The 12,445-nt window shown below is 51.6% G+C and overlaps 1 protein-coding gene across 1 annotated transcript; it reads right to left on the reverse strand.

Annotated features, from left to right (window-relative positions):
- Positions 1 to 1,536: 1,536 nt before the first annotated feature.
- On the reverse strand, positions 1,537 to 12,002 carry MYD88 (MYD88 innate immune signal transduction adaptor). The gene is made up of 5 exons (XM_056857134.1): positions 11,660 to 12,002; positions 7,809 to 7,940; positions 6,044 to 6,224; positions 3,499 to 3,590; positions 1,537 to 1,712 (listed from the first exon to the last, which is right to left on the reverse strand). Exons 1-5 carry the CDS (start codon positions 12,000 to 12,002, stop codon positions 1,558 to 1,560), a joined length of 903 nt encoding a protein of 300 aa, XP_056713112.1. The 3' UTR covers positions 1,537 to 1,557.
- Between the last annotated feature and the right edge of the window lie 443 nt (positions 12,003 to 12,445).

The raw sequence follows: 12,445 nt of genomic DNA on the forward strand, positions 1-12,445 counted from the left end.
GTTTTGAGCGGTGGACTCTGACCTGGAGAATCGGGTTCGATTCCCCGCTCCTCCACATGAGCGGCGGAGGCTAATCTGGTGAACTGGATTGCTTTCCCCACTCCTCCACACGAAGCCAGCTGGGTGACCTAAGGCTAGTCACAGCTCTCTCAGCCCCACCTACCTCACTGGGTGTCTGTTGTGGGGAGGGGAGGGGAAGGTGATTGTAAGCCAGTTTGAATCTCCCTTAAGTGGCAGAGAAAGTCAGCATATAAAAACCATTTCTTCTTCTTCTAGCTAGAGACACAGCTTTTCCTTGGCTGGTGGACAGTGCCATCAAATCGCAGCTGACGTATGGCAACCCTGTGGGGTTTTCAAGGCAAGAGATGTTCAGAGGTAGTTTTCCATTGCCTGCCTCTGTGTAGCAACCCTGGACTTCCCTGATGGTCTCCCATCCAAATACTAACCAGGGCTGACCCTGTTTAGCTTCTCAAAAACCTGATGAGATCAGGCTATCCTGGCCCTTCCAGGTCAGGATCTGAACTTGCTGGGTCAGTGTAAACCTGTATTTAAATCAGCAATTGCCCCATCTAAACTCAGGGCAGTAGCAAGTTGATTCTTGGGGCATTTTGCCCTTGCTGCCAATTGTAAACCCACATACCCGCAGTGGCAAGTATCTAGGGTTGAGTAGAGGCCCACCTCAAATGCAGAGCCAGCGTGGTGTAGTGGTTAAGAGTGGTGTTTTGGAGTGGTGGAGTCTGATCTGGAGAACCGAGTTTGATTCCCTGCTCCTCCACATGAGCAGCAGATGTTAATCTGGTGAACTGGATTTGTTTCCCCACTCCTACACATGAAGCCAGCTGGGTGACCTTGGGCCACTCACATTCTCTCAGTCCCACCTACTTCACAGGGTGTCTGTTGTGGGGAGAGGAAGGTGATTGTAAGCCAATTGTAAGCCTTAATAGGTAGAGAAAGTCGGCATACAAAAACCAACTCTTCTTCTTTCGTAAACGTCTAGCAGAGGGTAATTACATTCCTTGGCTTGCCCAGAAACTCATGACTCCATAGCCAACAGGTCCAGAATCCAGAGGTCTGCCCATTCCCTTGCCATTGATTGTCCACTGGCAGCCCTTAAAACACAGATAATGTTCAGATCTGGACCGTTGCAGACCCTTGGCCCGTTCCTGCCACTGGAACTCACCGTTGTTACACAGAGGATGGCAGGGCTGGTCAAATGGAAAGTGAGGGCCGGTAAAGAGTGCTCCTGCGGTCTTCGGAAAGAGACACCGTCCAGCACCTTGAAGAATCTAAGAGATGTTTCTCTTGCCGCAACCGTTTAACATTCTCCCACTCAAATGAATTCCCAGCTGAAATGGTAGTATGCGAATGAGACACATATTCCAGAAGCAGCAATGAAAAATGATTATCTCCTAGACATTCCTTTCTGATGCATCGAGACAGAAAGTTGACTCAGGGACTTGGATTTGACACAAGCTGGTCCATTTCCTGCCAAAGGCTGCAGAGTGATGGAGGACCCACGTACCGCTTCCCCAAAGCCCCCAACCTTGCTGCTTTGCATCATGGCAGCAAGAGGGATTTGGCCAGCCGTATCCAGAACCACTTCTGGGTGTGCTGGTTGGTGTAGTCGCAGACTGTAATGAACTTCAAAATGCTCGGGAACGTCTTCTTCATGTGCTTGCATTTCACCGGAATCAGCCGCTTCATACGAGCCCCTGAACAAGAGAGAAAGTCAGCTAAGGGAACAGGATCTAGGGAGAATCGAACAACAGCGGGAAGCGTGATCTCCCCAAACCCTTTGCATAAGAACATAAGAAGAGCCCTGCGGGATCAGACCAGTGAGGGTCCATCTAGTCCAGCATCCTGTCTCACACAGCGGCTAACCAGTTCTTCTGGAGGGCCAGCAACAGGGCACAGAGGCCGAGGCCTTCCCCTGATAAGAACATCAGAAGAGCCCTGCTGGACCAGACCAACAGTCCATCTTAGTGTCCAGCATCCTGCCTCCCAAAGTGGCCAACCAGTTCCTCTGGAAGGCCAACAACAGAGAATAGAGGCCAAGGCCTTCCCTTGACAAGAACATCAGAAGAGCCCCGCTGGATCAGACTAGTGGTCCATGTAGTCCAGCATCCTGCCTCAAACAGTAGCCAAGCATTTCCCTTTGAGGTCCATTAGCAAGGTGTAGAGGCCAAGGCCTTCCCTTGATATGAACGTAAGAAGAGCCCTGCTGGATCAGACCAGTGAGGGTCCACCTAGTCCAGTATCCCGTCTCACACAGTGGCCAACCATTTCCTCTGGAGGCCCAACAACAGGGCACAGAGGCCAAGGCCTTCCCCAGATGACATCCCCTAGCACTGGGATTCAGAGGATGACTGCCTCTGAAGTGGAGGTTGCCTTTACTCACCATGGCTAGATCCTCCTCAAATCTGTCTAATCTTCTTTCAAAGCTGTCTATTCCTGTGACATTGCTATATCCTCTGGCAGCAAATTCCCCATTGTAATCACTCATTGTATTGACAAGTACTTCCTTTTGTCCATCCTGCATCTTCTGCCCATCAGCAGATGAGGAGTTAAGCTGCCTCAGGAACCCGATTGGGAAAGGCTGAGGGAGTTGGGCATGTTCAGTCTGGCGAAGAGGAGGTTGAGGGGGGACAGGATTGCAAGTATTTGAAGGGCTGTCCCTTAGAGGAGGGCAGGGAGCTGTTCCTGTTGGCAGCAGAGGAGAGGACTCGCAATAATGGGTTTAAATTACTGGTGGAAAGGTGCCAGTTGAATATTAGGAAAAAACCTTTTACAGTAAGAGTAGTTCAGCAGTGGAATGAGCTACCTAGGGAGGTGGTGAGCTCCCCCCCACTGTCGGTCTTTAAGCAGAGGCTGGACAAGCACTTGCCAGTGATGCTATAGGCTGATCCTGCATTAAGCAGGGGGTTGGACTAGATGGCCTGTATGACCCCTTCCAACTCTTTGATTCTGTGATTCTATTTGGGTGGAAAGGTGGCTCAGAAATGTTTTAAATAAATAAATAAGCAGGGGGAAGGGTAAAGTTCTGAGCCAGAACAAAGGGTGGGTAATTTGTTTAGCCAAATGGCCACAGATGAGTCTTTGAGGGTCCTGTTAGCTGGGTGAAGACAGCAGGCATGAGGGGTGCCAAGTGAATGCGCTCTCCAGTCTTACCGCTGCATGACAAAGAAACCTCGTTCAGGGCATAGCCAAAAATTCAGCAGCTTCAAAACATTTTGCGGCTGGCTCCACCTCCTCGGGCAGAATTTCAAAGATGCCCACAAGCTCAAAAATGCTGGAGACCCTTACTTTAAGCAGAGATGCCAGGAATTGAATTTGGAACACTGCATGTGCCAAGAAGGTGCTAGCCACGGCACTCTTCATTCATGAATACTGGATAATACTGGATAAGACAACGACCATCTAACGTCTCCCAGGAATAAACGGTGCTCCGCGGTAACCCCCTCCACAGCAAGAGCCATCCTGGCGTTTTTAGGATCTTACCGGGGGAGAGGCTGAGGGCAAACTTGGTCTGGAAGTCACACTCTTCGCTGTCGAGGTAATCGTCTGAAATGACAACCACCATTCTCCTGCACCTGGAATTCGACAGAAGAGAGGAGGACATCAAAGAGCTTTTAACCGTGTCGGTTGTCGGGGAGAAGGCGGTGGGAGAAGTGAATGCCCCAAGCATGGGCCTCAGACAAACCTGATCAGGGACTGGTCCATATTGAGACTCTGGAGTGTGGTCCACTCGATCTGGGCCTCAAATTCCTGAATTCAGAGGTCATGAGGGGAGATAAGAGGTTGTCTATTTTCCCCCTTCCCTGTGACCTGCAGCGGCCAGCCTCTGGTGTTTTGAAAGCCCCTGTTATCAGCCTTTGCCTTGAACCCCCAACCTACAATTTGGGGGTCACGTTTATTATTTTTATGGTATTTGCTAGTCCCTCTCCCAGGAGACCAGCCCCAGTTCCTGGCCTTAAGAAAAGCCCTTGAATACATGAACACATGAAGCTGCCTTATCCTGAATCAGACCCTTGGTCCATCCAAGTCAGTATTGTCTACTCAAACCGGCAGTGGCTCTCCAGGGTCTCAGGCAGAGGTCTTTCCCATCACCTACTTGCCTAGTCCCTTTAACTGGAGATGTCAGGGATTGAACCTGGGACCTTCTGCATGGCAAGTAGGTGCTGAGCCACAGCCTCTCCTCCTTCTGGATCAGCCCAGCGGTCCATCTAGTCCAGCATCCTGTCTCACACAGCAGCCAACCAGTTGCTCTGGAGGGCCAACAAGCAGGGCACAGAGGCCGAAGCCTTCCCCCAATTTTGCCTCTTTGCACTGGGATTCAGAGGTTTTACTCACTTCAAACACCAGGGCGACCAGCCACTGATGGACCTCTGCTCCATGAATTTGTCTAATTTCCTTTTAAAGCCATCCATGTTTGTGGCCGTCACTGCATCCACCAGCAGTGAATTCCACAATTTAATTTGATGCCCTGAACCCGTTTCCCAATTTTATTGGGTACCACTGAGTTCTTGTATTACAGGAGAGGGGGGAGGGAAACTCCCCCAATCCACTTTCTCTTCCCCATGCATTATTTTAAGAACTCTATCATGTCCCCCCCCTTAGTCTAAACTAAGAGGTCCCAGACTCTTCAGCCTTTCCCCATAGGAAAGGTGTCCAACACCTTAATCATCTTGGTTGCCTTCTTCTGTACTTTCTCCAGCTCTGCAGTGTCTTTTTTGAGATACAGCAATCAGAACTGCACACAGTATTCCAAATGAGGCCACCCCACAGATCTACAGAGGGGCATTACAGGTTGCGTATCCAGACTCTGATATCCAGACTGATCCGAAAACCGGGTGTTTTGAACTGGCTTGAAGACAATACTCACATGCCCTCAGCAGCCCTATTGATGACTCAATATACATAGAAATATTTAAAATATTGTGTAAAATTAAATTCAGGCTATGTGGATGGCCCAGGCTAGCCTGATCTCGTCAGATCTCAGAAGCTAAGCAGGGTCAGCCCTGGTTAGTATTTGGATGGGAGACCACCAAGGAATACCAGGGTTGCTGTGCAGAGGAAGGCAATGGCAAACCACTTCTGTGAGTCTCTTGCCATGAAAACCCCCAAAAGGGGTCGCCATAAGTTGGCTGCGACTTGACGGCACTTCACACACACACACACGTGTATAAAGTATATATAAAACATAAATGGATTTTGCGTTTAGATCTGGGTCCCATCCCCAAGTTGTCTCCCCGAGAGCCAGGGTGGCGTAGTGGTTAAGAGCAATGGTTTGGAGCAGCAGACTCTAATCTGGAGAACCGGGTTTGATTCCCCACTCCTCCACATGAGCAGCAGAGGCTAATCTGGTGGACCGGGTTAGTTTCCCCACTCCTACACATGAAGCCAGCTGGGTGACCTTGGGCTAGTCACAGCTCTCAGAGCTCTCTCAGCCCCACCTACCTCACAGGGCGTCTGTTGTGGGGAGCGGAAGGGAAGGTGATTGTAACCTGGTTTAATTCTTCCTTAAGTGGCAGAGAAAGCTGGCATATAAAAACCAACACTTCTTCATCTTCTTCTTATATATTTGCAAAATTAAAAAAATATTCCAAAATACGGAAATATCCAAAATACACACCACTTCTGGTCCCAAGCAGTCCGGATACTCAACCTGTATAATGTTGGCCATTTTATGTTCAATGCCTTTCCTAATAATCCCTTGCATGGAGATTCCCCTTTTTTTGCCACTGCTGCACACCGAGTCGATATTTTCATCGAGCTGTTCACTACAACCCCAAGATCTTTCAGTCTCAGCCAGTTCGGACCCATCAGCGTCGCATACGTAAAGTTAGGATGCTAACAAGTTAAAAGAAGCAGCTGCTATGCAAGTAATGGGATATTAATGGCACAGCAGGTTTTCCCCCAGCTGCCTCTCCCAGCTTTAAAAAGAGGCACCAATATTTTGTTTGCTACAATCCACTCTTCTCTTTGCCCCCCATCACACCCTTTCATTCGCCCGAGCTTCTCCCACCCATCTTCTGTCACTCACCGCTTCTCTATCAGTTCGCTGGTGATGGTCCAGACGCATGACCCCGGCAGAACATCCCGGTCGAAGACGCAGAGCTTCAGCTTGTGATCCGTGTTCTCCAGTTCGTGGATCATCTGTTGCACAAACTCAATGTCCTTCTGGCAGTAACAAATGAAGGCGTCAAACAGCTCTGGGTTTTGCCCTGCAAAAGCGAATAAAAATAAAAGAAGAAGAGTTGGTTTTTATATGCTGACTTTCTCTACCACTTAAGGTAGAATCAACCCAGCTTACAATCACCTTCCCTTCCCCTCCCCACAACAGATACCCTGGGAGGTAAATGGAGCTGAGAGAGTGTGACTAGCCCAAGGTCACCCACCTGGCTTTGTGTGTAGGAGTGGGGAAACCAACCCGGTTCACCAGATTAGCCTCAGCCGCTCATGTGGAGGAGTGGGGAATCAAGCCCGGTTCTCCAGATCAGACTCCACTGCTCCAAACCATTGCTCTTAACCACTACACCTCACTGACTTAAGCAGGCCCAATTTCAAAGGATAATAAATAAATAGAATAAAAATAAAAGCAGAATGTGGGGGAGGCACGTTACAATGGTAAATCATAGAGTTGGAAGGGGCCACCAGGGTCATCTAGTCCAACCCCCTACACAATGCAGGAAATCCACAACTACCTTTTTCTCACACCCCCAGTGACTCCTACTCCATGCCCAGAAGATGGCAACAAAAACCCTCCAGGATCCCTGGCCAATCTGGCCTGGAGGAAACTTGTTTCCTGACCCCAAAGTGGTGATCGGCACTGCCCTGGGCATGCAAGAAAGGGACACAAGAGCCAAACATTGATGAAACCCTTCCTGCCCTCCTTTTAGCTGGAGATTTTGGGGATTGAACTTGGGACCTTCTGCGTGCAAAGCAGACGCTCTCCCACGGAGAAGAAATACAAAAGTCCCCGAGTCCTAATTAAATGCAAATACAGAACATGCATGTACAGAACATGCATGTAGCATGCAGGTATAGCAGTCGCTTGTCACAACCAACAATGAGTGACATCACAAGGAAATTATGCATGGTTTGGTGAGAGTGGACAGGGAGAAGTTTTTCTCCCTCTCCCATAATACTAGAACACAGGGTCATCTGCTAAAGCTGGAGAGCGAGATTCAAAACAGATAAAAGGAAATATTTTTTCACACAATGCATAGTTAAATTGTGGAACTCCCTGCCCCAGGATGTGGTGATGGCTGCCAGCTTGGAGGGCTTTAAGAGGGGAATGGACATATTCATGGAGGAGAGGGGTATTCATGGCTATTAGTAAGAATGGATACTGGTCATGCTGCATACCTATTCTCTCTAGTATCAGAGGAGCATGCCTATTATTTTGGGTGCGGTGGAACACAGGCAGGATAGATGCTGCTGCAGTGGTCTTGTTTGTGGGCTTCCTAAAGGCACCTGGTTGGCCACTGTGTGAACAGACTGCTGGACTTGATGGACCTTGGTCTGATCCAGCAGGGCCTTTCTTATGTTCTTATGAGCCTTTAACATGAGCACAGCAGGCAAATTCAACAGATGCAATGAATGCAGATACAACTGGAGGGAGAAGCTTCACCTGTTGAACTGTTTACCACCCTGCAGCTGTGGAAGGCACAGGAACCCTGCCAAAGAAAGAAGGTGGCTACCGTAGGCACAGAAAAACAGATAACAGGCCTCAATATGTTTTGCTTACAGAGCCCCCCGATCCAAACCGCTCGCCCATCATCAGACTTCTCTCCCGGTCTTCTTACCCAAGGGGTCATCTTGTGTGGTGATGCCATGTGATTCCAGTGTCCTCAGTTGGCTGCTGTCCACCGCAGGGACCTGAAGGGGCTGCTCGGCCTCCTGCCGTTTCCTCTCCAGGTACCGCTTACAATCCTCTTCTGCAAGAGTTGCATACAAAAAGAAAAGAAAACAAAAGAGATATGTCTGAGAATGCTTCCTTTGACGTTCAAGGTGCGTCCACAGGAAGTATCCCTGGGGAGACAAAGAACCTAAAAGTTGAGCTGCAAATTTATAGAAAATACTGATATTATTTATTATATAGTGTACACCCAATTAAAAACACTAGGCTCAAAAATTAGGCTGATCAGTTAAAAGACTCTAAAAAAATTGCTAATTTACGAACATGGATGATGACCATAAATATACGTAAATCACCAACAGACAACCAAACGCGTTTCGGCCTACGGGGCCTTCTTCAGTGGTCATACATACATTTCCATATTTTAGAAACAAATCCTGAAATACACATATGCTGAAAAGAAATGGTAAAGTAATATGCTGAAAAGTATGCTGAAAAGTAATTGTCTTCTACATTGTGTGGCCTGATGTCACTTATTGGTGTAAAGCCTGGAATATTCACCATTTAAATTGGCTCACATTGAGGTCTTGTAATTTATTTCCTATTTTGTCAATATGCTTTATCATTGATTGATGATAGACACATCCTGATAACTGTATGGCCACTGAAGAAGGCCCCATAGGTCGGAAACGGCATGCATAATCACAACTAAAATCATTGTAGGGGTGACAGTGAGGCAAACAGCCATGCATAAATGGCATTTGTTTCTACCACAATTAGCAAGTAGAACATAATAACAGTAAGCAAATCTGCATCCCTGCAGGTAGCAGAATTGGGGATGCTTGTCCCTTGCCTTCTTCCAGGGGTTGAGGTTTCAGCTCAGTCCTTCTGACCAGAGAGCCTCCTATTTTGGACAAACGGTGGGACCCATCTGCGTGCAAAAACAGGTGCTGTACCACTGAACGGTGGGCCCCAGAGAGGCAAGATCTTCATGTGACTAGTAGTGCTAGAGGAACTAGAGAGGGAGAGACAAGACTGGAGGGACAGAGGAACTACAGAGGGAGGGAAAGAAAGGGAGCTGGCGTCTTGGAGGGCAGATGATGAAAAATTCTTTTCAGATGGGGAAGCGCGTGAAAAACACCCTCTTGGTGTAAAGAGAACAAGCCGCACCCACGGCCAAGGCTGGTGTTAGCATACCCAGGGGTGGGGCAGCTGCGAGGGACCAGGGTTTCTAGTGAGGCCCAGCTACTTCCTCTCAGCCTAGCCTACCTCACAGGGTGGTTGTGAGGATAAAAGGAAGGAACCGTGCAAGCCACTTCAGGTGCCCATCAAGGAGAAAGGCGAGATATACATGAAGCAAATAATGCCAGCGCTAGGAGGCAATGGAGAAGAAGCATGGTATAGTGGTTAAGAGTGTCTGGCTTAGTACCTGGGAGACCCAGGGTTCAAATCCCCACTTGTACCATGGGTGACCTTGGGCCAGTTACACTCTCTCTGCCTAACCTACCTCACAGGGTTGTTGCAAGGACAAAACGAAGGAGAGCAGAATGATGTAATGCGGGGCATAAATGAATGAAATAAATAAACCTCGGGGGAAGGCCTGGGTCTCTGCGCCCCATTCATTGGACCTCTGGGGCAGCTGGTTCCCCACTGGCTAAAAAGAGTGTGGCCCTTGACGGACCCCTGGTCTGGTCCAGTCGGGCTTCCGAACGCACGGGAGCTTTACCGGGGATAAAAAAGAGGAAGGGCCGGCAGTGCTGGTGACTAGCGTTGCAAGCTCTGGGGTGGGAAATACCTGAAGATTTTGGGGATGGAGCTTACGGAGGGTGGGCTCTGGGGAGGGACCCCAGCAGGGTACAAGTCACAAAGCCCTCCAAAGCAGCCATTTTCTCCAGGGGTACGGATCTCTGTTGCCTAGAGATGAGCAATAATTCCGGGGGAATTCCCGGGTCCCACCTGGAGGCCAGCATCCCTAAACCAACGTGGCGATGCTAGGCTTGCCAACTCCAGGTTGGAAAATTCTTGGGAGGGGCTGTGGCTCAGTGGTAGAGCACCTGCTTGGCATGCAGAAAGTCGCAGGTTCAATACCCAGCACATCCAGTTGAAAGGACAGGGCAGTAGGTGATGTGAAAGACCTCTGCCTGAGACCCCGGAGAGCCGCTGCCAGTTTGAGTAGACAATACTGACTTTGACGGACCTTGATGGTCTGATTCAGTATAAAGCAGCTACATGTGAGATTTTGGGGCAGAGTTTGGGGAGGGGAGGGACGTCAGCAGGGTACAATACCACAGAGACCTCCCCCTCCAAAGCATCCATTTTCTCTGGGGGCGGGGGGTGCTGTTCGCTGTAGTCTGAAGATGAGCTATAATTCCAGGGGATCCCCAGGTCCCACCTGGCACCCAGCATCCCTTAACCAATGTAGTCATGCTAGGCTTGCCAACTCCAGGTAGGAAAATTCCTGGAGATTTGGGGGCAGAGCCTGGGAAAGGGAGGGATGCCAGCGGCGTACAATGCCACAGAGCCCCCCCCCCCAAGCAGCCCTTTTCTCCCGGGGAACCAATCTGTCACCTGGAGATCAGTTGCAACCGCGGGAGATCTCTAGCCACCATCTGGAGGTTGGCACCCCTAGACCTCCGCAGGGTATAATGCCATACAGAAGGTGAAATTAAATCAAAAGAGTTTCCATCTTGACATTAGGAAGAACTTTCTAACAGAGCGGTTCCTTGGTGGAACTGGCTTCCTCGGGAGGCGGTGGGCTCTCCTTCCCTGGAGGCTTTTAAGCCGAGGCTGGATGGCCATCTGTCAGCAACGCTGATTCTATGACCTTAGACAGATGATGAGAGGGAGGGCACCTTGGCCATCTTCTGGGCATGGAGTAGGGGTCGCTGGGGGAGGTAGTTGTGAATTTCCTGCATTGTGCAGGGGGGTTGGACTAGATGGCCCTGGTGGTCCCTTCCGACTCTATGATTCTATGATGAGAGGGAGGGCATCTTGGCCATCTTCTGGGCATGGAGTAGGGGTCGCTGGGGGAGGGAGTTGTGAATTTCCTGCATTGTGCAGGGGGGTTGGACTAGATGGCCCTGGTGGTCCCTTCCGACTCTATGATTCTATGATGAGAGGGAGGGCACCTTGGCCATCTTCTGGGCATGGAGCAGGGGTCGCTGGGGGAGGTAGTTGTGAATTTCCTGCATTGTGCAGGGGGGTTGGACTAGATGACCCTGGTGGTCCCTTCCGACTCTATGATTCTATGATGAGAGGGAGGGCATCTTGGCCATCTTCTGGGCATGGAGTAGGGGTCGCTGGGGGAGGTAGTTGTGAATTTCCTGCATTGTGCAGGGGGGTTGGACTAGATGGCCCTGGTGGTCCTTTCCGACTCTATGATTCTATGATGAGAGGGAGGGCACCTTGGCCATCTTCTGGGCATGGAGTAGGGGTCGCTGGGGGTGTGGGGGGGAGGTAGTTGTGAATTTCCTGCATTGTGCAGGGGGGTTGGACTAGATGACCCTGGTGGTCCCTTCCAACTCTATGATTCTATGATGGGCATCTTCTGGGCATGGAATAGGGGTGGCTGGGTGTGTGTGGAGGAGGCGGTCGCGAAATTCCGGATTTGCGCAGGGGGTGGGACTCGATGACCCTGGTAGTCCCTCCCAACTCTGTGCTTCTGTCGCCTGGAGATCAACAGCGGGCGACCCCCAGCCCCCGTCGGGAGGGTGGCATCCCGGGACCTCCGCAGGGCCCCCCGCCCCGCAGCCCCCCGGGCCAGCCGCCCTCCCCCGTCCCCGGGGCGCGCTCACCCACCCATGCGCGGCGCCAGGTCGTCGAGGGCGTCGTGGCGCCGGAGGGCGCGCAGGTGGGCGAGCAGGTGGGCGACGGTGGCGCGGTCGGGGCGTCGGGCGGGCCAGTGGGCGAGGAGGCGGGCGGTGGGGTCGGCGTCGCCCTCCAGCCCCCGGATCTCCAGGAACTCGTAGCCCAGCCGCTCGGCCAGCGCCGTCCAGTCGGCCGCCACCGGCGCGCGCGGGTTCAGGAACAGCCCCAGCCGACGCCGCACCGCGTAGTTCAGCGCCGTCAGCGGCACCCCCGACGCCCACCACGGACACCCCCCGGACCCCGACGACGACGCCGCCGCCTCGCTCTCCGCCATGGCCCGGCCGGGGCTCGCCTTCTCTCCGCCCGCCCGCCCGCCTCCTCCCTTCCTGGCCCCGCCGCCGCTTTCGCAACTTCCCCGACGGGGAGGGAAGGCGGCCTCGAACCGGTTTCGCTTCCCAAGCGCCCCGCCCGGCCGCGGTGAGCCGCTCCCCCAGCCACCCGCACACGGTTGCGCCGCGATGCTCGCGAAGCTGGAGCGCGCGGGGGACCCTAGAGTTGGAAGGGACCCCCCCCGGGGGTCATCTAGTCCAACCCCCTGCGCGATGCAGGGCATTCACAACTGCCTCCCCCCCCCCGCACACCCCAGGGACCCCTGCGCCATGTCCAGACGATGGCCAAGGTGCCCTCCCGCTCATCATCCGCCTAAGGTCACAGAATCAGCATTGCTTTTTTATAGATCTCTAGTCTAGACTAGACTCTACTCATCTAGTCCAACCT

Source organism: Euleptes europaea, chromosome 11, assembly GCF_029931775.1.
Source record: "Euleptes europaea isolate rEulEur1 chromosome 11, rEulEur1.hap1, whole genome shotgun sequence".
NCBI classification, from domain to species: Eukaryota; Metazoa; Chordata; class Lepidosauria; order Squamata; family Sphaerodactylidae; genus Euleptes; species Euleptes europaea.